The sequence below is a fragment of the Cryptomeria japonica genome, chromosome 6 (genome assembly GCF_030272615.1).
Source record: "Cryptomeria japonica chromosome 6, Sugi_1.0, whole genome shotgun sequence".
Classification (NCBI taxonomy): domain Eukaryota; kingdom Viridiplantae; phylum Streptophyta; class Pinopsida; order Cupressales; family Cupressaceae; genus Cryptomeria; species Cryptomeria japonica.
In genome coordinates, this window is record NC_081410.1 from 648696388 (window position 1) to 648724112 (window position 27725).

At 40.2% G+C, this 27725-nt stretch overlaps 1 protein-coding gene across 5 annotated transcripts in view; it reads right to left on the bottom strand.

The window, feature by feature from the left end:
• LOC131051837 (nibrin homolog) overlaps positions 1-27725 on the bottom strand; it is a 145847-nt gene that overhangs the window by 16739 nt on the left and 101383 nt on the right. Inside the window, exon 12 of one of the 5 annotated variants that reach the window (XM_059207547.1) lies at positions 10-452. The exons of the other annotated variants lie outside the window; for them this stretch is intronic. Within the exon in view, the coding sequence (XP_059063530.1) occupies positions 402-452 (51 nt within the window). The 3' untranslated portion in view covers positions 10-401. Of the gene's footprint in view, positions 1-9; positions 453-27725 lie in introns of those variants that run through there. 5 annotated transcript variants of the gene reach the window in all.

A 27725-nucleotide genomic window follows, 5' to 3' on the forward strand; every position in this document is an offset into this window, starting at 1 on the left:
TTTACAATAAATCATCATCAACTCATATCCAACTCTCAACTTTCTATAGCTCATCATTGTCTTCCAGAGTTTTGGAAATGGCATCATTTGGCTTTCAAGACTGTGCTAGTGATATTTCATCTTCATCTTTGTGACACGTTCACCCTGCAACTCTGCAGCATGTTCATTGACATCTTCGGGTGTTTACATAATTCTTCATTTCTATGAGCATGCTACTCTCAATCCTCTTTGGAAAGACATCATCTCTAGGATTTTGACCTTGATTTTGTCTTCTTTTCATCCTGGTAACCTTCTGGCACACTTGGGAAACGCTATCTAAATTGCTTGGATCCTTGGCTCCTTTGAGCGGTCCCTTCCTCTTGGCTCCTCTCTATAAATTGCTCTTCATTGTGACCATACCTTCAATCTTGTGCTCCAGATTTCCATCTTGTTCTTTCATTGGTGGTATGGACCTGCAAGGACAAATAACTTTATTATTTCAAGGGTTTCTAGAGTTAGTATTTCGTATACCCTTTCATATTTGGCCTATAATTGAATCCATTTCATACTTTTTACTTAGTGAGACTTCACCACTCAGCTGCCTTATTTTTGGAAGGATCTCATTTTGATGGCAATATAACTCATAGTCCCTAAATGCTTAGGATTTTAATTCAAAACTCTCCATTTGATGGTTCATACATAGAATGCCTGAATCTATTGTCTCAACATGCTGCTAGGAACCTAGTTGTTGTGCGAGACGGATAAAAAGTGGAATTCAGACCTGAATCAAGAATCTAGCCCCAAACTCGAATTTTGAAGCTGATTAAAAAAACGCAGACCTGAGGCAGCCATGTGGAATAAGGAATTGGTATTGGATTTTGATTTGTCAATGTAGAACTTGGCTGAAGGAATGCTGTTTCAAATTTTAGTGCTTGCAATGCCACTAGGAAAACTTGGCATTTGGGAGACAATCAGGAAGATCAAACCAAAACTCAGACCTTTGAAACATTCTGGAACTGCCAACTCGGTGAAAGGAATCAGATTAGGAACACACACAGACTCGTTTTTTGGAAGGACTGTAGGATTAAGGAGAAAATCTGGTGCTATGACAAGTTTGAGGATTAGTGCTTTATTCTGATTTTGACTGCAAACACCAACTTTGTGATGGAAAACTTAAGTTTGGGGGGCAAACTCAGTACTTGGAAAACTTTTAGGAATAATGCTTACTCCCACTTTGGCTGCAATAACTGAACTTGGGAAGTTTGGTTACAAATTTGGTGTTTGGAAGGATTTAGGGATTAAGGACCTGATTCTGATTTGAGTTCAAAACACTGAATTTCTGAGTTGCAACACTTGTTTGTGCTCATGAAAAACCTTGATACTCCTCACAACTCTGACTTGGATTAACTCAAATCTGCTTAAATATGAAATGTCATGGAGATTCTTCTGTTTTGAACTTTCAATTTGTAGAGGAGGCTGCAAATTCAGTGTTGGGAAACTATTTAGGAATAGTGCTTATTCCTCATTTGTGTGCTATCACCGAATTTGAGGAGAGAAAACTTAAGTCATGGGGCAGAATTCGGTGTTAGGAAGACATTTAGGAATAACACTTAATCCTAATTTTAGTGCCACCACCAAACTTGGTCCCTGAAACTTGGTCATAGCAGCATTTTTTGAAATTCCCAAAGTTCTTCCCAACACCGAGTTTGGGGAGATCATGGGGCAAAAGTCAGTATTAGGACAGGTTTTGGGAATTAGGCCTTGTTCCCACTTAGAGAACAAACACCGAGTTTTAGGGAAAACTCCAAAATTTATTTCAAGTTTGGGCTGGCCAATACTTTGAGGTATTTAAACTTTGCTCTTTGTCCCTCCCTAGATAAATTTTGGTTCTTGAATGCCCTTCTTCCTTTTTCTTCATTTGTCACAAAAGACCTTTGGGTTTGAAAGGGGGGGGGGGGGGCAGGGCGCTGTTGTGACCATTTCACACATCGCCCCATCGCAAATGGGGACCCCCTCTTTTTGCTTGTTTTTCGCTTGTTTTCGCTTTCGTTTTTAGGGTTTTGTTAGTCCGTTAGTCGTCTGGATTTAGGGCTAAGCCTTAGGGTTTTAAATATTGCCTTTTCAAGCCAAAATCCAGTCACTTTTGAGAGCTTTTTGAGCTTCTTTTCTAGAATGCAAATTTTTGAATGCAATGAATTCGCCAAAATGGTCTAATTTTCAATTGGAATGTTCATGTAGAGCTTAAACTTGTCTAAATGATGACCGTCAATGTGAATTTTTGTCTGATTGAATATTTTGACCAAATTTTGACTTTTTTGAAGTTTGATCCTAGGCATTGGAATTGATTTGTTTTCGCCTCGTGAAGTGTTAAAATGTGAAAAATCTTGTTATTTTGGCCTGTAGGAGCAAAATCGCTCCTGTCCCTCAGTGAAGGACGGGAGCTCATTTTCAGATATCTCATCATCCTTGTGGAGTCCGGACAAATTTTACGTTTGAAGTGATAGAGAACGACAAGATCTTTCCATTGAATATAAATTGAAGATTTTCATGAGCGCGGAAAGGCCTCCAGAAGGAAAATCGCTCCTGTCCCTCAGTGAAGGACCGGAGCTACAATTCAAATTTCGCCATGTCCATGCAAGATTTTGATGACTCAGCAATTGGAGGACGTCCGAAGGAAGATACTTTGCCAAATGAATATAATTTGAGATGCAAAAAATGAAGGAAAATGACCTATATTGACTAAATCGCTCCTGTCCCTCTCCAAGGGACCAGGGCGAGGTACCTTGTAGCTCTCGTCCCTCTCCCAGGGACCAGAGCGATTCCCTCCATTTTGCAAAATCCAGACAAGGGTCAAGGCAAGTTTACGTTCAAAAAACGAAGGAGAACATGAGATGAATGCATTGAATATAAATTGAAGATTTTTGGGACGTCCATACCAATGCTAAATGCCTAGTTCGCTCCTGTCCCTCAGGAAGGGACCAGAGCGATTTTTGATATAATTGCTTTTCTTGCAAAGTTACAGATGATGTCGAGGCATGGACGAATGGAGTGAAGAGGGACGAATCCGTTGAATATAAACTTGGAACCTGGCAAAGTGAGGTAGTGGCCACAAGGGAAGGATCGCTCCTGTCCCTCTCCAAGGGACCAGGGCGATACATTGATGATAATACTCCCTACGCAAGTTCAAGGTCGTTCCTCCGAAGTTCGAGCCCGATCCAAGCCAGGACGAAAGGTGGCGAGGACATTTCAAGGCGCTTTCATCATGCGTAAACACTTAAAGGACGTTAAAATGAAGAAATTGACACCCTATAACATAGATCGCTCCTGTCCCTCAGGAAGGGACCAGGGCGATGTTAGATGCATTGGCCATTTCATGCAAAATTTACGTAAGGACAAGACATTACAATGTTTTAGAGGGTCCATGGTACGACAACAAGATGATAAACAAGAGTTTTGAACGTTAAATAATCACCAAAATGGATCTAGGTACCATATCGCTCCTGTCCCTCTCCAAGGGACCAGGGCGATTTGCTTTGGATTCCTTGTTTTGCTTCAAGATCAAGCTAAGTCAAGACGTCTTAAGATAGCATATGGTCCAAGGCATCGTTTGAAGACAATTTGCAAGAGTTTTTAACGTCCAAACATTGCTAATCGAGGTAAAAGCCTCACATCGCTCCTGTCCTTTGGACAAGGACCAAGGCGATATCATCAAAAGCACGCACGTTCCTTCAAGATCAAAGCGAAGCAAGGTTAGGTAAGGTGAAGGACGACGTTTGAAGGACGTTACAATGAAGATCGAAGTGCAAAGTTGACAAGGTCAAGGAAAGGACATGGATCGCTCCTGTCCCTCTCCAAGGGACAAGGGCGATGATCCCTTCAATACGCTCAAAACTTCATGCGAGCAAATGGAATAAGCGCAAAAGACACGAACAAAGGATGTTATTCGCCCACAATAAAAAATCGAAGTTAAAAGATGCAAGATGGACATGAAAACAAGAAGATCGCTCCTGTCCTTTGGACAAGGACCAGGGCGATATGCACTTAAAGGACACCCATATGCGCACACAAGGCGATCAAATTCGAAAGACCATCAAGGTGATCGATTTTTAACGTGGAGATGAAGGAGTTGGACGTAAGAAATGCAAAAGTCAAGACAAAATGGTGAATCGCTCCTGTCCCTCTCCCAGGGACCAGAGCGATGAGGTACGTCCCTTTGTTTTCCAATTTTGGCGCCAAATAAACAAATTTAAATTTCCTTAAATGCTAAATCGATTAAAAAATTGAAAATCCATTTTTATTTAGCATTTAATATGGCGTTATCTTTTATTAATTATTTTTTGCCTTTATTAAAAATCGAAATTCTCATTTAAAAAACGCAAGGCATTAGTAATTAATTAATTAATTAATAAAAAAAAATCGATTTGAGCGCTCATAGATGGGGTCGGCCTTGTTATTTCATTGCAAATCATTTAAAAAGTGGTTTTGTTTTTATTAAGTCGGCCTAAGGGGTAGAGGATGCAAGCGCTATATAAAGGGGTAAAAGTTATCATTTCTACATCATTATTTTACCTTCCTTTATGCGAGTTGACAAGAGGAGAACATAGTGCGAGTTTCATTTATCCAAGGTGGCGAAGACACTCCAAAGGTGGTGCGAATTGCATTGAAGACCAAAGGTGGTGCGACTTCAAACCAAAGGTGGCGTAGACATTCCCAAGGTGGTGTGAGGCGTGCGAGGTGTGTTTAAAGAGGTGCGAATTGCATTGAAGATCAAAGGTGGTGCGAATTCGAAGACCACACCAAAGGCGAATTTGGAGATCATTTGAGACCACGTCTAAGGCAATACTTGAAGATCACGTTCTCTCCAGAGGTGGCGAAGTATATTTTGAGGGAATCATATTGAAAATTATCTTATACCTCAAATTTTGCCTAGGCAAATTTTGTTTTTGCATTCTAGAGTTAGCTCTCTATCGAGGTATGGCGATTTAAATTTTATTGTTTTATTCATTCATCGTCATATTTCAAATTTTGAATTTTAAAATCTCTTAGCTCAATCGTTGTATTTTAGGAAATGATAACTCTAGGGACTTATCATGAGGTTTCCTAAAATATATCTCTCTTATCTACGTTATTTATTGCAAAATCTATTTCTTATAATGAAATGTTGTGTAGGTATGGCGACCCCAAAGACGGGAGCATCCACCAGTCGCTCGGCTCTCATGAAAGAAGATCAGAAGACTGAAGAGGTGGAGACCAAGATCGTATCCAAGTGGAGTAACATTGGAGATACAAACTTGGGAAACTTTAGCACGAAGAAGTTCCGAGAGGTCCCTTACATCGGCAAGCCATCACCTGTCGCCCGGAGAATAATAGAGAGTGGCATCATCAAGGCGGCCGGTTTTCCTCCAGCCATTCAGTGTCACGAGTTGATGATCGAGTGTGCCCGTCATTACAATCCACAGTCCAGGACAATTGTGTCCAATGAGGGAAACACTTTGGCGTACCTTTCAGAGGAGGCCATAAGTGAAGCCTTCCATCTTCCAGAGCACAGGGACATGCTATACAAGAGCATTGAAGGAGCTAGATCAGTGTACGATGACGATCCAGATGCTTGCCTAAGCATAATCAACAAGAACTGGCTACTCAAGAGTCGTCCCCGTCTGAGCAAAGTACCGAACACACCACACCGGATTGATTTCCAAGAAGAGTACAGAGATTTGATTACCATGCTCAACAGAGTTACAGGAGCACCTCATGCCTTCTATTTTGAGAAATGGATGTTTTACTTCATCCAGGTGATTGTTCAAGGAAAGGGTACAATACATTGGGCTAGGATAATTAGCCATTGCTTAGACGTACAATTGAGAAGACTCAGGGCTACTAAGTCCTTCCACATGAGTTCATACGTCATCTATGCCTTAATCAGGAGCGTCGAGTACGCAGGACTACCTCACAGAGGAGTGATTGGAAGGGGACCCGGCGAGGTCAGAGTTTGTGAATCCTATACCTACTTGCATCATCCACCAGGGAAGAACTACAAGTTAATCAATGATACTTTCACGATGAACATCACCAGGACGTTGCAAGGAGGGATTCACAACAGATTATCTCAGGATGCCCAGGAGTTAATCAAGAGGTACGGTGCTTGGTTCATTCAGTTTCCCAAGTTCACTTACATTAGAGTGTATGGATGTCCTTTACCTCCATACATGTTGCCGAGGTACCCGACAGACAGGATAGTGTTACTTGAAGTAACAAGGCAGTTGGCAGCATATGTGAAGGCATTCAGACACAGACATCAGAATGGAGTTCAGGTACCTATTATTTTGGGTAATTCAGTTGAGGTATGTCCCAATGTCTCAGCCATGGATGACGCAGAGAGGGAGTTAGCCTTGTATCCTTTTTCATCTTTTGCTTGGAGGAATAGTTTTGATCCTCATGGACATTTAGAGGAGACAGTCGGTAGAAGATTTAGACATGAGTACCAGATTGAAGATTTTATGATGAATCTCCTAGATGATCTCGAAGTGAAACGAAAGATACATTCTAGATTGCCTTTGGATTTCATCAGGAAATGTAAGATTTACAGAGTGGCCGACCAAGCTCAGGACAACGGCAGGCACATCCAATCTTCATATGATAGAGAAAGCAAAACAATAAGTTTGAATTGGAATGAGCCCGAGGCCGTGGATTTAGATGATTTGATGGCACCAGTCTTGTCTTGTACTCGCAGATGGGTAGACATTCAACATCAGAAGTTGAGAGAACAAGGCATAGCCATGTCTTTTACTTTGGAAGAAAAGCCAGCCGAAGGTGGAGCCAGTGTTAGTGAAGGCAATCCTAATCCTAGGAATTCAGGTGAAGGTAACCTTCGATGTGCCAGTGAGGGCAATCTCCATCCGAGAGGTTCAAAGAGAAAGGAAAGATCAGAGAAGAAAGAGCCTTTCAAGAAAAAGCAAGGTGCTAACAAAGACCAAACACCGGGTACTTCTTCCAGGCCAGAAGATAGAACAGTTCGAGTGGAAGAATCCATGGAATCAATGGTACAGAATGATAGGCAGGAGGAAGAACGGGCACAGCATGTTTCATCCGATGGATCTCTCCAAGACTACGATTTAGATAATGATAATGAAGTAACATCTCCTCCCAGACAAGAAGAAGTAGTACACAAAGAAATTCAAGTTCAAGAGACAAGATCAAATATCCCAGACTGGTTGAAGGAGAGATTGACTAAGGTGATCGTAATTGAGGACGAGGACAGTGCAATCGATCTAGAGAGCCTTGTTGGACGCTCACATATGACAACAGAGAAGAAGAAGGCTGCAAAGATGTCCAAGATGATTCGAGATGAGACTGGATCTAGAAAACTGCAGATAGCTACACCGGCGGCAGACAAATATGAGGGTGAGATCCTAGCAGAGGACTATCATATACAGACTATTGAGTTAGGACCATCCACAGCAGAGCAGACTCTAGATGATGCCACCGACACATTTGAGGCATTGAAGGATAAGTTTAGAGAAGAAGTAGAAAAGAATAGAAAGCTTGAGAGAGAGGTCGGTGCATGGAGAACATATTTCAGTCACATCAATGAACCTTTGGGACGTCAGGATCCAGTTAGATCACCATTGCAGGCATTGCCCCTTCAATCAATCAATGAAGCAGAAAGATTCAGGAATATGGTTCAGCGTACATGTAATTGGATGGATAGATCTCACACGGTGGCCATTGAGTTTATTACAAGGATGTCGAAGATCACCCATCAGGCTATCCAAGTTCTTGAGATAATCCACAGATTGATGGCAACAGTAGCTGCATTTGCCCATACCAAGGACGTTGTCATCCCTGTCTTGAAAGTTATAAGACATACATCTAGAAGAATTTTAGCACAAGAGAGGATCTTAGAGGGTGATTCTCACAGTTTGTTTCAGTGGTCAACCTTACTCCATATAAAAAGTGTTCTCTTTGAGGACATCAGTATTAGATGTGGTCAAGTTGAGGAGGTGATCAATCCGATCCAGGACAGAGTATTTGAGGTACTTCGTACCATTCTTGGCAGGAGGATCGAGGTCGAGACAGATGTGGATTTACAAGAGTTTGAGGATAGAATCACTATCATCTTTCGCAAGGACGCAGATGTTACAGATGAGCAGTATGATCAGATGTATGCCACCATGCTCCTGATTGATAGAACAAAGGAACTTGAACCTACTTGGGACACAGCTCTTCTAGATGCATTTGATCAGGTTATCCACTTAGAAGAGAGTATCAAGAATCTTCCCGAGATTCCAATCACAGAAATCGAAGGAATTGTGACAAAATTCATTGCATATGCTAAGAAGGAAAATTGGAAAGGGAATAAGATTCTAGATGAAAGGTTGTTACAGATGACATGACATCTTATTTCTCATTGGTTGATACCTCCTAGATTTTTGTGCCAAATTTAATATTTGGCTATGTATTTAATATTGTTCAGTAAAAAGGAGGTCATTTGTAACAAACCCTAATTAGGGTTTAGGTGTCATGATCTTGTCCGTTGATTTACTTTCAATCTGGACCTTTCATTGTAATTGGGGATGCTATTTATACCCCCATTTTCATTTCATTTGTAATAGTCAGTTAATAGAGAATAGAGTTAAGAGTGAAATAGAGAGATTAGAATTGTAAGCAATTTTTATTTTGTAGCAAGATTGAGTCTTGAAGAGAGAAGTTCAAGCAATTGTTGTATATGATGACTTGGAAATCAATAAAATATTGAAGTTACGGTGTTTTGTTGCAAGTTCCTTGAGTTATCTTCATGGTTGTTGGATGTACTTGAATCACGCTCAATCAAAGTAGTTTGTTAATTAGAAAGACTAAGTGTGAGATTTGATATTTGGTAGGATTCGCAATCCAAACCACTAGCTTCTTGCTGATTGTAGGAACGCCTTGTGTGGTCGACTGGAAAACACCTTGAGTCCTTAACCTTCAAGCATTTTCGTATCTAGGATATGTACCTTCGTAGTAGTGTCCTTGGTCTTTGATGCATTGAACATCATTATTACCTTAGAAGATCGCACTAATTTCAGTTGAGTTGTTGTCTTATGGCGAAATTGAAATTGGTTGAGTCTTGCCAAATCTCATCCATGCTAAGTCGTTCATAGGGTTAGACTAGATTAGACTTACTTAAACCCTGTCCTTTTTCCATTTTTTGAAAGTTCCTTTTAGATTAGTAAAACCTTCGAACTATTGAATCCGTAAGAAGCCTTGAAGGAAACAGCAAATCACATCATACCACTAAAAAAGCTTGTCCACACGTGGAGACCCCACTAAAAGAACCTTGGAGTCCACCTAACTGATCCTTTTTGCAGATCTTCAGCAGTTAGAGACTATTTTCTCAAGAGAGGATAAGATGCCTAATGGTATTTTATTCTGTGTATGATTGTGTACAAAATACACGTCAACAGGCGCTGACATTGGTCCTCTGCTCATCCGATAGGTAGGGGTTAGATTTGAACTCCTAAGCTTACACTCTTGTGATATTGATCCAATCTTCCTCTCTCTTCATCAATCAAGGACCACCTATACAACACTTGAGGCCCCAACCTCATATGAGGCCTCTCAAAATGTGAAATTGGAAATTTGCATCCTTGCACTTTTCTAAGCAATCAATAGCTCTAAGAAAATAAGAGCCAACTACACATGCGACTATGATGTTGATGAATAGTCAATGCTTCATACCAGTCCACCCATCCATGGCAATAGAGTAGCCCATCCTAACCTAAATTTTCCTCATGTCTACCATCACCAAACTTGCTTTAAAAAATTATTTGTCAAGGAGGGCGTTGACGTGTCGAAAGTCATATGGCTACAACTCTCTCCGATCAACGCAGAATAGAATGTTGAGTATCCTATCCTCTCTTGAAATAAGGAAATCCCTAATGCTGTTTGGTTTGATCATGTGGGCGTGACCTCAATGTTTTGGTTGTCAGGTCTTGACTGCAGGATAGCTCAACGGTTTGTTGTGTTTTGCTGGAAACACAAAGGGGACTGATGTTTGTGGATGGATTTGGCTCGAAAGGTCTCAGACAAGATTTCCCCTAAACTCTAAGAATTGATTCATCTGATTCTGCAGTATGTTTGATGCTGCCATGGATACTTTACTTTCAGATTTAAAAAAAAAAGGAAAAAAGAGGTGAAAAGGGGAAGGAGGATGCTAATTACTTCTACCTAAAAATAACACATTCAAGCTGATAGACAAAAACCTTGCAATAATCAAATTTTATTTCGCCAGCAATTCACAAAACTAGATAAAATTGATGCAATCTCCAAAGGGGAAACAAATTTTCATGCTTTTAAACATAAACACTGAATTTAAGACATTCATACATTCCATGTTTAATAACCAAACTAAGCATGCTAGTGAGTTCAGACTAACCATGCAGAAGAACTGGGAATCAGCCAATCCTTAATGGTATGAACTAAGATTTCTATCAGATATCAACCTGCAAATTATTTTGTAAAACAAAATGCATAACATAAATTCAAAGAGTGAAGAAATAGACCATGCACTCACATGAAACAATAACAGCTTTAATCTTCATTAGGTCTGAATGTATTTCTACAAAGTTTCTCCAACAATCCAAGATTTCTTACTAAAACATAAGGGAGAAACCATCCCTTATATAGACTTTCAAAAATGGATGAATGGCCAAGATCTAATCTTACAAGTGGCCTAGATTCATCCTATAAAACATGGCTGTCCACACCCATTAATGGATAACAAAATATCATCACCAACCATCAACTAACTAATAACTACCAACTACCAAACATAAAGCTGCTCCAAAAAGTGCACTTGCACGGAGCTCAAAAATTTACAATGATTTTGGTAGTTGGAAAGAAACTTTATGCTGAAAAAGTGCATTTAGAATTTAAAAGAAACAAATATTTTCAAAAAGCACTTTTTCTTTTCCCAAGGTAGACTCTTTTTCCAAAAATTCAAATTCCTCGCGCAGGTACTCTTCCCAGATGTCTCGGTTTGCTGCACGCTCTACCCGAACGTGGTCTTGGAATCTTATGCAAACAGGGAACACCTCTTTATTAGAGGGAAAGGGAGGATGGCAAATTTTGAACCGCGCGCCCTCGAGATGAGTGTCCACCACCCTCAGTTGCTCGTGCCACTGAGATTGATTATTACTAAAACGCAGTATGTCTGCATGCAGCCTGCCAATACACTCCAAGTCTTCCATAGAGTACATAGTTTTATCAACCTTTAACCTGGCATTCCATTGTGATACCACATCAACATCCCCCACGGTGTCCTTCTAGCCAATGACTAATGCCTTAAGGATGTCCTCACTGATGCTCTCAATGCCAGATAAGTCATCTTCACATTCCTCCTGAGTTTTTTTTATGACGCCCGCCATGTCCATTTTCATGTTCAGAATCCAAAACCACTCCTTGAAAGTATTGATATCATAGGGGTCCAGGATAGTGTGTAGTGTGGGAATCTGAGTGTGAGTCCAAAAAAGAGCTCTCATGAGTGGTTGAGCCAAGCCAATTGCCTCTTGGATTTTGGCATACTCCTTTTTCACCTCTCCTATCTTTATCCGAGCTGCATGTATTTTGAGTGTTACTTCAAATACATCATCAATAATCTTCTTTCCTCTTGTTTTAATGCCCCAGATTCATTTTCTAACGGCCTTGGCGGTGTCACGCACTCCTTCGAATTCAGCCGTAGTCTTTTGTGCCAACGTGTTGATGTGTTTTTCATGCACATGCGAACACAAAATAAAATACCTAAAGGTACCTTATCCTCTCTTGAGCAAAGTTTCCCGACTACTGAAGATCTCGCCGAAGGATCAATCGAGGCAACTCCAAGGTTCTTGTATGTAGGTTCTCTACTCATGGATAACCTCTTTGTGGTATGATGTGATTTTGCTAGAATCACAAGGGGACTTACACTTGATGATTGAACGTATGATTTGCTTTGAATATTGCTGGAACATAGGATTTCACTAGTCTAGATTTTGAAAAAAAAAGGAAAAGGATGAGGGCGAGGAAAGGATTTAATTCAGACACTAAGAATGTAGGAGCAATGGATAACCTTTGATGAAATTCTAACTAAGTCTTGTTTTGACATCCCAGGACCATCTCCACAAGGTTAGTGCGATCTTCGGAGGAAAGCTTTATGATGTTCAGATCATCGCTACAGGCATAGACACCATCAGGCTGATGCATATCAGTGAAGAAGCGACAATTGAAGTTAAGCTTAAGCTGAATGATTCCAGTTGACTACACAAGGCAAGTCTGCAATCAACAAACTGCTAGTAGTATGGATATACAAATTTCACCATCAATCAAACACATTTCTTCCACTCATCAAATAACATGAAATCAAATCCGAGAAGTATAGAGACCATGCAAATTGTTGAATCGACCCATAGATTTCACCATTTCTTCAATGAAGTTTTACAAGCCTTTTACAACAACATCTTGGCAACAATCTTTGCCTTCTCTTTCTATTCTACTCTAATTGCTATACTATTAACTGACTTATTCACTATTTCTAACTATTCACCTTCTAACTCCTGACTAACTATTAGCCTTTACAAATGAGGAGCCAGGGCTTTATATAGAGAGCCCTTTACATTTCAATGGCTTCGATTGATTTAGGATGAATGGCTAGTATTACAAGATGAAAACCCTAATTAGGGTTTGTTACAACAAAACCTTTTAGCCAATGAGAAAATTACATTCAATGCATGAGAACCAATAGGAAACAGGGGTAGGTGCCTCAAAGTTTGTGTTATCACTGATGAGTCGGGTACATTAAATCTGGACATGCTGATGTGGACCTATCTGACTGGAGGAAAAGTGACTGGGATGCCACCTTGTCTGGTACTTCCTCTGTGATGACTTTTGTCGATCCTCCATCGTCCTTGATATACTTGATGAACGACGTACCCTTCCTTGGCTCTCTTGTGTTTGCCTATGAGATCCTCTTGAAGAGGTCTTCCTTTGACCTTGATGTTGAAATATTCTTCTTGAGATCCTCGTTCCGATCTTCCTCCAACCTGGTCTTTCTGATTTCTTTCTTTTCCTGCTGCAAAACAAACAAATGAACATCAAACACATGATATATAGCTTATACAATCTCAGATTTTATGTGATTTGCAGGTCTGATAGGTGCAGGTTTAGGGGAGATTGTCCTTTTCTTGAGCAAATTTGCTCTTGCTATGATGAATTCAGTCCTTCCTTTATTGAATTTTGCTGTTGTTAGGATGTACTCTGCGCCTTAAAGTGACTGGTCTCTATAAGACCTGAAATTTGCCTCCTCAATCACCAATCTGTCTAATGAAATCTGCTTTTGAAATTCGCCTTGATGAATTCAGTTGCTTCTCAAATTCGCTCTTGTCGAATTCGGCTTGTGAAGATTGTTGACAAATCTGGAATTTGCTTCTTAACTGCTGAACGATTTCGCTCTTTGAAGAAGAATGTTTGAAATGAATGATGAATAATTTAAGAATCAACCTCCCTTATATAGGCGCCTTTATGGGGGAATGCACTTCTTTGATGAAAGCCAACTTTGTTTGGATGAATAAATCAATTGTATTTCCCTTTAGTTGGCTGACTTCTCTTTAAAAATTCAAATTTGCTTTTGCCGCCAAAGTGAGATTGGTTTATTAATGCATCAAATGTTTCTAGGTTGACTTGCAATTAGTCTTCTCTTGATCTTTTCGGTTTTTTACCATAATGCAATTGCCTTTAATAGAATTTCGCCTTGGTACCTTAAGAGGGACATGAGCGAGCTAGGATATAAGTCAAATTTTCATCAATATTTGATGAAGGCAAGCTTAGTTCTCATGATCCGCATGAAGTTTAGGATGCTTGAACACTTGAAACCACCATGAAGAAGACTTACAACACACCATCATTAGCATATTACTCATCCTCAATGCATTTCGCTCCTGTGCCTTTGGAAGGTACCTGAGCGAACTAAGGGCTGATCTTAGTTTTCTCACTCACATACTCAATTTTCATTATCATTAGAAGGCTCATGCTGCAACAAAGGTTTAAATTACCTTCAAGAAGGCTTGTCTTGATATCTTGATTAACTAAACATTCTTCTTCAAGAGATTTCGCTCCTGTACCTTTGGAAGGTACATGAGCGAATTTCTTCCTCTTGACTCAATTCACGCTTCATTCCTATCACTTTGCCTTAGACTTGATTTTTGAAATTCTCTTCTCATCGTGCTCAAGTCAATCTGCTCCCAACTTTGCTTAAAACAAGATCTTCTTAGTGTTTTAGGTGAGATAGGAGGTCCTTCCAAGAGATTTCGCTTGTGTACCTTACAGAGGTATGGGACCCTTAGGAAAATTCGCTCCCGTACCTTTGGAAGGGTCAGGAGCGAATTTTGCTTGATAGCTCAAATCCTTAACCTTTTGCCATTCAACTTCATTTCAATGTACTTCAAAGGCATAAAGGAATCATCTCCCCTTCACTCAAGGCCTAAAAGCATGAATTTGATCCAAATGAGAAGGAAGAGGGGAGGTCTAGTAAAATTTGCTCCTGTACCTTTGGAAGGGTCAGGAGCGAAATTGACAATGCTGCTCAAATTCTCCATACTTCATCGTTCAACTTGGTTTGAATTCTCTTTTAAAGGCACGCATAACTCAATTTTCTTTCAATCAAGCCTTGAAGGCATGAGTTTGGATCCAAGTAAGGAGCAAGAAGGTGTTTTTAAGAAAATTCGCTCTTGTACCTTTGGAAGGGTCAGGAGCGAAATTGACAATATTGTTCAAATTCTCCAGACTTCTTCTCCAAATTTCTAAGTTCAAGCTTGTTTAAATTCGTCCCCAAAGGTAAGTTCAATTTGATTCCTCTCCAATCAACACTCTAAAGTGAGATTTCCATCCAAATTAGAAGCACAAAGAAAGCCTAAGAAGAATTCGCTCCTGTACCTTTGGAAGGGTCAGGAGCGAATTTGATGCTCTAGCTCAAATTCTCATCTCTTTCTTCAAATCTTCACGTCTAAAACTCATGACCTTGCTCCTCAAAGGGAAATGAATGGAATTCGTATCAAACAAAGCCTTAAAGTGAAGTCTTCGATTCAAATAGGGGGGCAAAGGGAGCCTAAAGAGAATTCGCTCCTCTACCTTTGGAAGGTACATGAGCGAAATTTGATAATCTAGCCCAGGGTCTCCAATTTTCTCCAATTTTACACGCTCAAGTCTCAGGAAAACCGGTGATTTTGTCCTCATTTGCCCAAGCAATTGTGCTTAATGAAATTGTGCTAGATTGTGTTGAATTCACTTCTTGTAAAATTCAGGTTTCCTTTTCCCATAAATCTGTCACTTTCAGATTGATGAAATCCAACCTGAATCTAATATGGACCAGGTCTGTAGAAATACCCCCAATCTGCTCTTCGTTATTCAAATTAAGATCCTTCTGCCTCAACCTTGAATTAAGCACAGAACTAGGCTTCAAACAAGTTGCTTTTGCTTCATCTCAAGCAGAAATTGACCTCAAATCAGGTCTGATTGTAAATTTAGTGTTGGATGATTATGATGGCTTGCATCTAATTAGGTCTGCTCCTTTTGAATCCTGCTTCCTGAATTAATTTAGGTTTGATCTGCTCTGATTTTCCCAAGTCTTTTATTCTTTCACCTGAAAGTAAAAAAAAAAGACAATTTCAATTAAGAAGAATCAAACAAAACTTAACAACATTATTAGCTTTATCAATCTGGAAATGAATTATCTCTCGGTACTACTGTCTTGAAATCTAATATTCTTCACCTTCCATCAGATTGGACCCTGAAAGATGACACTTGGTGAAATTCGCATCAACATGATTGAGATTACCTTCAAAATAAGTCTGATTCACCTTTCCCCCAAGCTGGAAGTTAACTACCTTTATCTCTGCCTTGTTCAAATTGAGAGTTTTATGCTCTTCTGCTGTAGATCATATTCGAGCCTGCCCTGCTCTTCTATGATTTGATTTTGAATTTAAATCCCCCCCAATGTTTTGTTTATGTGACACATCTTCCACTTCAGAGGCCAGCTTGTTTATTTCCTAAGTGCCACACCTTACATTGTGTTTCATCGTGGCATGTGTTGGGAATATTAGGAGCCAAATAAAATGATGAGGTGGCTGCTTTCCTTTTAAACAAATAAAAATAAAAATGTCTCAAAAACTTTTTCCTTTACCTTAGAGTTTGGTGGGGCCCAATCCAGGCTACGGTGGTAAAGGAAGTCAAAGGAAATACTATGCCTTAAAACAAGCTTTTAAAATCTCCATTTAAGATTTGTGGGGCCCAAGCAACATGTGGCATAGTATTTAAAAACACTTAAAATCCCCAGGCTAAAGCTCGGTGGGTCCCAACAAGAGTCTTTAATAAAAAGTTAATTCAATTCTCCATTTTGAGTTTAAAGTGGGGCCCAAAAAGGTGATGAGAGGAATGTGAGGGAAGTGGTAAGGGAAGCTGCTACGTGGAGAAAGAGGGGAAATGGGATGCTGGACGAAAGGGGGACATAAGGGATATAAATGATGGAAGTAGGAGAGGCGTCGGGTTAGGAGGTATAAGAGGTAGTGGATGGAGTTAGGGAAGGTTAGGGAGTAAAATGTAATGGGAGGTATGAGGGGGTAATGAAAGGGTAGAGGGGTGTAGGTTATAATGGGATGAGGTTTAGACTAGGGGAAGGAAGGTGGGATAGATGGGTAAGAAGGTTAGGGGTAGGGGTAGAGGTAGAGGTAAGCTTAGGGAAATAAAGGAAGTGAGACTTATGGGATGTGGGTTAGAATAGGTGATTTTAGGGGAATAAAGGGGGAAAGGAAGTTAGTGTGGATGGTAGGCTAAAGGGAGTGTGAGATAGAAGGTATGAGGGGAAGGGAGATGTTAGGATAGAATAGGGGTAGGGGTAAGGTGGAAAGGAAGTTAGTGAAGGGAGGTGAGGGTGTAAGATGGAAGGGTAGGTTTAAGTTAAGTGAAGGGAGGTGAGGGTGTAGTGGTAGGACTAAATGTAGGTGAAGGGTAGTACATGAGTATGTTAGGTGAAGGTGATAAAAGATAAAGAGAGATAGAAGGTAAGGGATATGGAAGTGGAAAGGGTAGGGTGAAATGGTGATGGTAGGAAAGGGGAAGTGGAAAGCCGTTAAGATGGAGGGTTATGGAATGAAGAGAGAGACGAAAGGATGAAAGGGTGCAATGGTGATGGCGAAGGCGAGGAATGGAAATGAGAGTGATCCGGCCTGGGCACTGTTGACGTGTATTTTGTACACCATCATACACAGAATAAAATACCTAAAGGCATCTTATCCTCTCTTGAGAAAATAGTCTCTAACTGCTGAAGATTCGCGTAAAGGATCAGTTAGGTAGACTCCAAGGTTCTTTTAGTAGGGTCTCTACGTGTGGATAAGCTCTTCGTGGTGTGATGTGATTTGCTGGAATCACAAGGGGACTTACATGTGATGATTGAACTTCCGATCTGCTTTGCTGGACACAGGCTCTTACTAACTTAGATTTAAAAAATGAAAAAAGGATAAGGGCGAAGAGAGGATCTAATCCTAATACTAAGAATGTAGGAGCAATGACTTGATTTTTGATGAAACTCTAACTAGATCTTGTTTTGACATCAATGGAACATCTACACAAGACTAGTGCGATCTTCTAAGGGAGCTTTATGATGTTCAAATCATCACCGCAGGCATAGATACCATCCAAGTTGATGCATATCAATGAAGAAGTGACAAATTGAAATTGAGCTTAGGCTGAATGATTCCAGTTGACTACACAAGGCAAGTTTGCAATCAACAAACTGCTAGTAGTATGGATATACGAATTCCACCATCAATCAATCACATTTCCTCCATTCATCTAATCATCTACCATCTAAGATTGAAGACTCAACAAGAAACCATGCAAATTGCAAGAAAACGACATATTTCACCATTACTTCAATGAAAATGGAATTTGTTTACAATCAATGGCAACAATTTCTTGCCTTGTCCTCCTATTCTACTCTAATTGCTTCCAACTATTCTCTAACTATTCTAACTATTTACAAACTATCTCTAACAATTGCTAATTATTGCTAAATTATCTTTTACAAATGAAATGCCTGGGCTTATATAGTGCCCACAATACAATTTGATGGCTTAGATCAATTCGAGATCAATGGCCAAGATTTTACAATGAAAACCCTAATTAGGGTTTGTTACAACCATTACATAACATTTAATGCTTGACCAATGACAAAATTGTATTGCTTGGACACATGTCCCTTTTAGAAAAATCGACCAATGGATAGCCGGGGTAGGTACATCGGAGTTTGTGCCACCTTCTATGAGTTAAGTACATTGAATCTGGACATGCTGAGGTGGACCTCACTGATTGGAGAAATGATGACTAGGATGCCACCTCATTTGACACTTGAAGCTTGGTAGATATTCAACTTGATGTTGTTGAGAAGCTTGCTTTAATTAATTCATCTGGAACTATTTACTTCTTCAACGAGCCCTTGTTCTAACTCCATGTATCCTTGATGTGCAGGATGATGATGTACCTCGCCTTGGAACGTTGGATTGAAAAAGGTCGCCCTTGTCCTGGCGAAGACCGTCCTGGCGAAGACCGTCCTTGATTTTCCTTGAAGAGATCTCCATTTGATGCCTACACCACATTTCAAAATTAGTACCATGATTTTGCAATACATAACATAAATTAGAGAGCAAATTTTAGGAAACTTAATGATAAGTCCTTTATTAATCATTTCCTAAAAAAGACTGAGCTAAGGAAAAACAAAATTTTCAAAATTCAAAATTAAGGCAATGACAATCAAAATTCGAAATTAAAACAAGAGATCTTGCCATACCTTACTTGAGAGCTTAACTCTAAAATGCAAAATGAATAAAATCGCCTAGGCAAAATTGAAATTCGATAGTTTTGATGTGATCTTCAAAAGAACGTTCCTCATATCAACTTCGCCACCCTTCAAGTCTTGGACGTGATCTCTAATGCCTTGGCAAATTCGCTCAAATAGATCTTCAAGTATCGCACCACCCTTTGATAGACTAGCGCCACCTTGGATGGAATTCGCACCACACATGAAATACTTCGCACTATCTTCGCTTCTCCTCAAGATCGCATGTAGAGGGTTAAAAATGATTATGTGAAAATGATTGTTTTTCACCCTCCATATATAGCGCTTGCATTGCATTCATCCCTTAGGCCGACTTTTGTGAAATAAAGCAATTTTTAAACGATTTTTAATTAAATAATAAAGGCCGACCTCCCTATCTAAGCGCTCCTCTTGATTTTTATTAATTAATAAATAATTAATTAAATGCCTTTATCATTTAAATTGACAAATTCGATTTTTACAAGGCAAAATAATTAATTAACATTAAGCGCAATATTTAAATGCCATTTAATTGAATTTTCAAAAATTATCGATTTTCTTAGCATTTAAATAAATTCAAACAAATTTGTTTGAGCGCTAAATTTTGAAGATGAAGGATACGTACCTCATCGCCCTGGTCCCTGACTGAGGGACAGGAGCGATCCATTACCCTGGTCATGATCCTTGCAATTTTGACATCCAAAGTCTTCATTTCTACGTTGAATTTGCCATTTTCCTTGGGATCTTCGAACTTGATTGATTTATCCTTGCGATTGAATGTCCTTTTGTGGTGATATCGCCCTTGTGAGGGACAAACAATGTTATTCCTTCATTCCACTTTCGTTTCACTTGAATTCAACGAGGCGTATTTGATGTTAGGAGGAATATCGCCCTTGTCCCTTGGAGAGGGATAGGAGCGATCCTGAAGCTCTAGCCAAAACGTTTCATCTTTCATCCTTGGTTCCTCGTTCATTGCCTCTTAAAGGACGTCCTTGACCTTAGCTATCCTTGCATTGTCTTGATTTTGTCGGAACATGAGTGTTTTAGTAAAAATCGCCTTGGTCCTTGTCCAAAGGACAGGAGCGATATGAGTTCCTTAGCTTAATTGATAGCATTTGGACGTTCCAATCTTTGATATATCACTTTCAAAAGACGCCTTGGACCTCTTGCGACCTTGGAAAACCTTGACCTCACATGATTTTGCATGAATTGGCCAATATAATAAACATCGCTCTGGTCCCTGACTGAGGGACAGGAGCGAACTTCATGATTTTGAGCTTGTCATTGCCTCGTTCAACTTGTCATCGCTATCATCGTGCAAAATAAAGTTCCTTGATCCTTCGTGATCACTTGATGCTTGATAAACTTTCAAATTTTATGCCTTTATGCAAATTTCGCTCTGGTCCCTTCCTGAGGGACAGGAGCGAACTGGGATATTTTAGTGCAAATCTTTCAATGTTGATGACCTTTGATGCTTTGTGTTTGACGAAGATGCCTTAAGACGTCCTTGCCACCTTGTTCTTCGCCTTGGAGTGTCTTGAATTTGGAGGGACGACAATATAATCATCATATCGCCCTGGTCCCTTGGAGAGGGACAGGAGCGATCTTGGCTTTGTATGCTTCACTTCACTTTGTCACCTTCAAAAACTACCTCCAATGGCTTCGTAACGTACCTTTTCACTCATCCATGCCTTGGGATTCATTGTAACTTGGCAAGAAAATCATCTATAACAAAAATCGCTCTGGTCCCTTCCTGAGGGACAGGAGCGAACTAGGCATTTTGGGACCCTTGTTGACGTTTCAAAATCTTCAATTTATCTTCAATGAGTTCATTTCACCTCTGTCCTTGCCTTCAAACATAAACTTGACTTGATCTTCGCCCAGATCGTACCTTATGAAGAATTTCGCTCTGGTCCTTCAGTGAGGGACAGGAGCGAATTTGACCCTCTAGGCAAAAACTTCATCATTTCGTTGTTTTTGATCAAGTCTGGATGCTCTATCATGCTCATTTCGTCCTTCACCATGCCTTTGATGTCTCAATTCGTCCAAACACGGTCAGGAATAGCTCAAATAAGTATCATCGCTCTGGTCCCTTGGTGAGGGACAGGAGCGAAATTCGCTCTGGATCCTCAGTGAAGGACATGAGCGAAATTTGACTTTTCGCACTCTCTATCAGGATAATTTTTATGGAATATAACATTTAAGTATAAGAAAGAAGGTTCTTATACTTTAAGTTATATTCCATATATACTTTCAGGATGTTTGAGAGTGGTTTCAGACCTCCAGGAGATATATTGCAAAATCTAGTTTTTGGAGGTTTTTTCAGTTTCCAGACTTAGTCAAATTTCAGGATCAGGACATTCCAGACTTAGCCAAATTTCAGGGTCAGGACTTCACTCAAGCCGGACTTGCTACCCTATTGATCTCCCCGACAGCGCTTCAAGTTATATTCATTTGATAAAATGCACCTCTTTGGACCTTTTCACATCGTCCAGACGTTAAAATCTTGCAAGGACAAAGCAAAATTGGATTTGTAGCTCCGGTCCTTTACTGAGGGACAGGAGCGATTTTTCCCCTGGAGGCATTTCTGTGCTCATGAAAATCTTCAATTTATATTCAATGGAAAGATCTCGCCTTTCTCCATCACTTCCAATTCGTAATTCATCTTGACCCTGCAGGAATAGTAAGATATTTGAAAACGAGCTCCCGTCCTTCACTGAGGGACAGGAGCGATTTTGCTCCTACAGGCCAAAATAACATGATTTTACACATTTAATCACTTCACAAGGCAAAAACAAATCATTTCCAATGCCCAGGATCAAATATCAAAAAAGTCAAAATTTGGTCAAAAATATTCAATTGGACAAAAATTCACATTTCATCTTCAACACTTAGACAAATTTAAGCTCTGCATCAACATTCCAATTGAAAATTAGACCATTCTGGCAAATTCATTGCATTCAAAATTTGCATTCTAGAAAAGGAAATTCAAAAAGCTCCCAAAACTGACTGGATTTTGGTCCGAAAAGACGGTAATTAAAACCCTAAGGCTTGACCCTAAATCCAGACAACTAACAAACTAACAAAACCCTAAAAAAGCAAAGCGAAAACGAACAAAACGAGCAAAAAAAACATGGGTCCCCATTTGCAATGGGGCGATGTGTGAAAACGTCACAACAGGCACCCACGGGCAGTGTTGGGAGAAGTGGAAGTGATAAAATCTTGGCTGGGTAAAGGAAGTGTCGAACCTCAGTTCATCTTAAAGAGACAAACTTGATCAACTTCTGACCTCTTGACCCACTATACCTCTTCAATGCAAAGGTTCATAGCGAAAGACTCAACACTAACCTAGAACTAAGCTAAGAGGACTAATCATAGAAAGCGAAAAACAAGAGTCCCCATTCGCAATGGGGCGATGTGTGAATACGTCACAACACAACGCCATTGGAGGAACATGGGACTCAACGGTATGATGCAGTGGTCTCAACAGGAGATCTATGTACCCCTCGACTTGTTCAGCACGAGCTCGATACATATCCCTCTCAGCAGTCATTTCATCTAGTTGTCTAAGCATATTTTGTACGAAATCCTTAAATTCTTCCCTCTCCTGCTCTTTGGTTGCTCGCCCTATTGGGAAGGACGTGGTGCTATAATCAGCCAATGCAACCTAATCTGCTGGTTTGTCTACAGGTGGGACAGCAATATGAATCGTACGATTCCTTTGCTCATCTTTGGTAATCCTGGAGTAAATCTTTGGTTTTTTCTTTACTTTAGTTTTTATTTCTCCTATCCGGGAGAAGATATCCTCCAGGTTAATTGGTGGCTTGACAGTCGCTTTCCACTGTGCTCGGGCTATCAACCAGTCATGAGGAATGGTTTGCCCATATGTGACTACTAAATCCACACTCTGTTCATTGGATGCCCCAGCTGATCCACTGCCTATCTGCAACTGATCGGACACAGAAGGAGGAATGGGTGCAGTATCTAATCCTTTACTCACGGTTGAGTTTTCTCCCACCTCACTGAGTAACTGATGGGTATCCTCTAATAGTGGTTGTTCTTTAGTTCTGCTGGGTTCTTGGGTTCTATCTTCTTCCCTTTTTCCTTCAATCGTGGTGTCATCCTTGTTGCTGCCTTCTTGTTGCAACTCATGCCTGCTCTCTTGGGTGAGCTCTTGTTTACCAATCCCTTGATCAGGTGCAATCTCTCCTTCCTCAACTTGATTCTCAAGTCCATCCAAACCAATGATCCTTGCCTCTGCTTCTTGCTCATTTTGTATTTGTGGATTATTTGTTTCTAATGCAATGGGATCATTCTGTGAAGGTGCAGTTGGCATGTGATCAAGTTCAACCACATCATCTTCTGAACTGGGGTCCTTAGATGAGGAAGTAACATCTGGCCTCCTGATTGACATCTTTTCTCTTCTTGTTCTTTTTGATGTCCGAGTCCCCCTATTGGCTCTTGCCTTCTTTCTCTTTTTTTCAGGATTCTCAACCTCTTCTTTTGGCACACTTGAGGTTCCTTCGTCTTTTGGAGACTGGGAATCGAGACTACCCATTAAATTGTATGTGAATTGGGTTCCTTCATGGGTTAGCCTCTCTATTTGTTGGGATAGCCAGTTATCTGTGTACCTTCTTGGACCCTCCATGACAGCTTCAAAACCTGTGATAGGGTCCTGAGTCCAATCAATGGCTGGCGGGAGGTCCTTGACTACTTCAAATTCCCAAACTTGCAAGCGATTTCCATAGTTTGTTACCTGATCTGGAACCTGGCGGTACTCATAAAGTCGCATTTGTTGAACACTCAACCTTGAATATTCCCGCCGATGGACCTCAAAGTCATCTAAAAAATTGCTCCAATAGTCCTCTATTGATGCCTTGGCCCTGTAATGCTTGTCGTAGACCTTTCCCAATCCATCATGATCAAAGCATTTCTTGGGGAAATGCTCCTGTAAGCAATAGGATGCTAACTCGGCAAATGACTCTTCAGCTTGCACCGAATTCTTGAAGTGCACATTAAGGTTACCTATGATCATTGGGAAGGTGAGTCCGGACTTCTTTTTGTCCCTGCTAGGTGTGTCTGTCTTGCTACCTCCATGAGGACTAATCTATCTGATGGGTAACGCGGAAGCCGATACAGTGTTCCCTCAAAGCCGGCTATTCTAATGTAGGTGAATCTGGGGAACTGGATGAACCATGCACCGTATTTCCGGATCAGGGTGGTAGCCTGCTTTGATAGCCTTATGTGCAACCCTCCTTGCATCAATCTGACTATGCGCATTGTAAAAGCGTCATTGACTCGCTCATATTGAGCAATCGCATATGCCATGTTATTCTTTTCTCTTTGAGCTATGTCATAGTAATGCAACTGAGGATAGCAGTCGTACACTTTCACCTAATTCGGTTTGTTCCCAATCTCACCTCTCTTGATTAATCCTGGCAGTGGTTGATGTTGAGCAAACATATAGACTAGGTAAGAGGTCATAGCGAAGTACTTCTTCTCTTCGAGCTCAACCAGCTGTGTATGGATGTTATTGTTGATAATTTGAGCCCAGTCAATCTTAGATTTCCCAGCGAAGACTTGCTTAGTGAAGTAGAACATCCATTCCTCAAAGAGGTTGGATTGCGAAAGTCCCATGACTCGACTGAGCAAGGTAACCATATCACCATACTCATTGTCGAAATCGCTTCTGGTGGTCTTTTTACTGATCCTAGTGCTCGGGGGTCTTCTTTCCTTGAACCACTCTTCATTGATTAGTGTTTTGCACGGAGTAGGATTCTTGTCATAGGCAATTTGGGCTTCATCAATGGTCACAGCAGTGGGACTATCAGGAAGCAGGATATCAAATGTTTCCCCAATGGCCTCAGGTGTGAAGTCGGCCATTACCATTCCTTTTAGTACCACTGATCTGGTTTCCGGTTGATAGTGCTTAGCGGCTTCAACCACTAGTTCATAATTTTGCACGGCCGGTGGGAAACCAGCAGCTTGAGCAATACCACTCTCCAACATCCGTCTGGGCTTGCCATAGGCGTTAGGAGAGTATACCTTGTTCCTGAAATCCTGAATATCAATATGTCCCAGGTTCGTATCTCCTATGTTGTCCCACACACTCTGGACCTTTAACTCCTTGACTCCTCCTTGGTACTGGTATTTCATTTTCTCGAACTTGTGGGGAATGTCAGCTTTGGAAGTTCGCGATGCTCCAGTTCGCTAGGTGCCTTTGAAGACTTTGTCCCTGATTTAGGCATCTATCGTGCATAACCGAACATGGATTACGAGACGAGATTAAGGTAAAAAAAAATGGGTTAGCAAGGCCGAAAGACGGCGTTAGCATTAAAATTGATGATCAGCGAGATAATCAAAATTTGAAAACGTGCTATTTAAACAATTTGAATTCTGATCGTTGGGGATTGAATGCAGTTTGAAGTTGAAAATCGGTCGGATTGGTGGAGCGAATTTTCAAAATATCGCTGCTCCTTGTTTTGCTAATGGTGGAAGTTGCAAACGTTTTGGCTTGCGTGATTCAGCGTTTTGAAAGATGGGCTTATGTTTTCAATTGTGGACCGAACTTTTTGAGTTTGCCTAAGTCTAAAGATTTTCGGCTATTGGGCCAATTCTGGCAGTTTGATGGTTAGGTTGGTGTTCGCTCTGGTTTAATCCTCAAGATTTTACACAATGCAGCAACATAATAACCTTTAGTTTTAAAAAAAAAGAAATAACCCCCTTGCACAAATAAAACCAATTTTGGGGAAACTATTGGCATACCTGGCAATATTGAAAAGTTTGTCCCTGATGCCCTTGGAAGGCAAAATTCGGCTTTGATCCTTTGATTTTCAAAGTTTTCCTCTCTGCACGAACCATGCCTTAGCAACATTAGGCTTTTTTGAAGAAAATATGCGATTTTGGATCTTAACTTAGCTCTCTATTTTGCACCTTGAGAAAAGAATGCGTGACTTAGGGTTTCAAATGCCTCCTTTCTAAATTTCGGATTCCTAAGACGAATCGCGCGATTTTCTTCTTATACCCCTTTACTCCCTTCAAATTCGGTTTTTCTTTTGACGATTTGATTCTAACGTTTTATCAAGCCCTTTTATGATAACTTCGGTCTTTTGAGCCCTATTCACGCGATTTTCTTGTTCCTGAAGATTTTTGGCCTTGAGACTGATTTTGAGAGCTTCAAATTGATGAGTCTTGTTCACGCAATTTTACCTTATGATCATTTTCGGGCCAAATACCTCTATTGCACGATTTGAATCATTCATTTGGTTTTCCGCTAAATGAAGAGTTTTGCGAACTTGGAACTTTTTCCCTTTTTTGCTTAGAAGGCTATATGGAGCGATGTTAGACTTTTGAAGATTTCTGAGCTATCTGATCAATTTACTTTGTTTCAAAATTCCGCAAGTTTGCCTCATTGTTCAACTGCGTAAACTCCTAAAGTTTTTGGAGAATAAGAAAACTTTGCAAACTTGAATCCCTTATTCGTGCGATTTTACCTCATTAACTTTTTCGGGTCCTAAGAAGATTTTGAAAGTTTTAGAAATTTTCGGGCTCTGTGGTTATCTTCTCTTTAGCGATTTTCTCACGTGACTTGGAGTTTTGAGAGATTTTCGGCTTAAAGCTACACTTTGCGAACTTTTCACTTCTTGGATGATTTCAGCTTATCGACGTCTTGTTAGTGCGATTATGAACTTTGTTATGTTTTCAAAATTCGAGTAAAAAGCTTGAAATGCGCAATTTTCTTCATGGCTTGGTTTTCGGCCTAGAGGCCTCTTTTGTGAGACTTTAGACTTTAGGTCTTTTTCGGGCTATTCAAGAACTTGTACAATTTGGAAAACCTCGCTAACTTGAATTCCCTTTCTTCTTTTCAGGCTAAAAGGCCATTTTGAGAGCCTCTTATGTGTGTGCCAATTTCGGCTAAAATCGTTATTTCATGAGTTTGGGAAAACTTTGAGTTTTTCAGACTAAAAGCCTATATTTCATGATCTTTGAAATCTTGACTCTAAGTTTGTTTTCGGGCATTTTGGCCTTGTTGCACGATTTCAAAATTAATCATCTTTCCTTGTTTCGGCATATGAGCTTATTCTGCGAACTTTTGAAGTTGCCTATCATTTTCGGCAAATTAGAAGACTTTGCACGAATTCTCATTTTGATGCCTTAAGTCTCCAAATTTCGGGCTCTTTAGGAAAAATGCAAGCTCATTGTACGATTTTAGAGATTAATGAAATTCAATGACTTCGCGCTATTGGGAGGTGTTCTCGTTTTCGGCCTACAGCAAGGAAATGCGAGCTTTTAGTTTTCTTTCCTCAATTTCGGCTTACAAGCCGGTTTTGTGGGCTTTTTTCCCATTTCGACCTCTTGGGCCGACACTTATGAATTTGAACGTTTTTGGCCCACGGGAAACGAGACCTATTCACAAACTTCATTTCTCAACTCGGCCTATGAAGTCAATTTCCAATTTTGGGCTCTCACTTTAGTCTTTTACAATTCAGTCAAAAGGTGTATTTTGATTTGCCTTAGGCAATTCTTGCTTTTAGACTTTAAACTCGTTGATGAGCAATGTTGACTTGACAACATTTCGGGATTTCACCTCAGCCCCCTTTCTTATTCAAGTAACCAATTTTCTTATCAGTTCAAGACCCTCTTGTTAGACTGGCGATCTGATTTAACTACAACATTTTGCTTCTCATTTTTAAGATGCAATTAATCCAGTATCTACGACTCGGGCTGGATCATTTTCTCAACACTCAAACTCTTAGCTGTTGCATCATCTCTCTGTAAATTTACCCAAAACTTCCTACTCAAAACCTCAGTGAGGACGAGATGGAAAAAAAAAAAAAGGGGGGACCCTGTCGACGACGGGGAGTGTGTG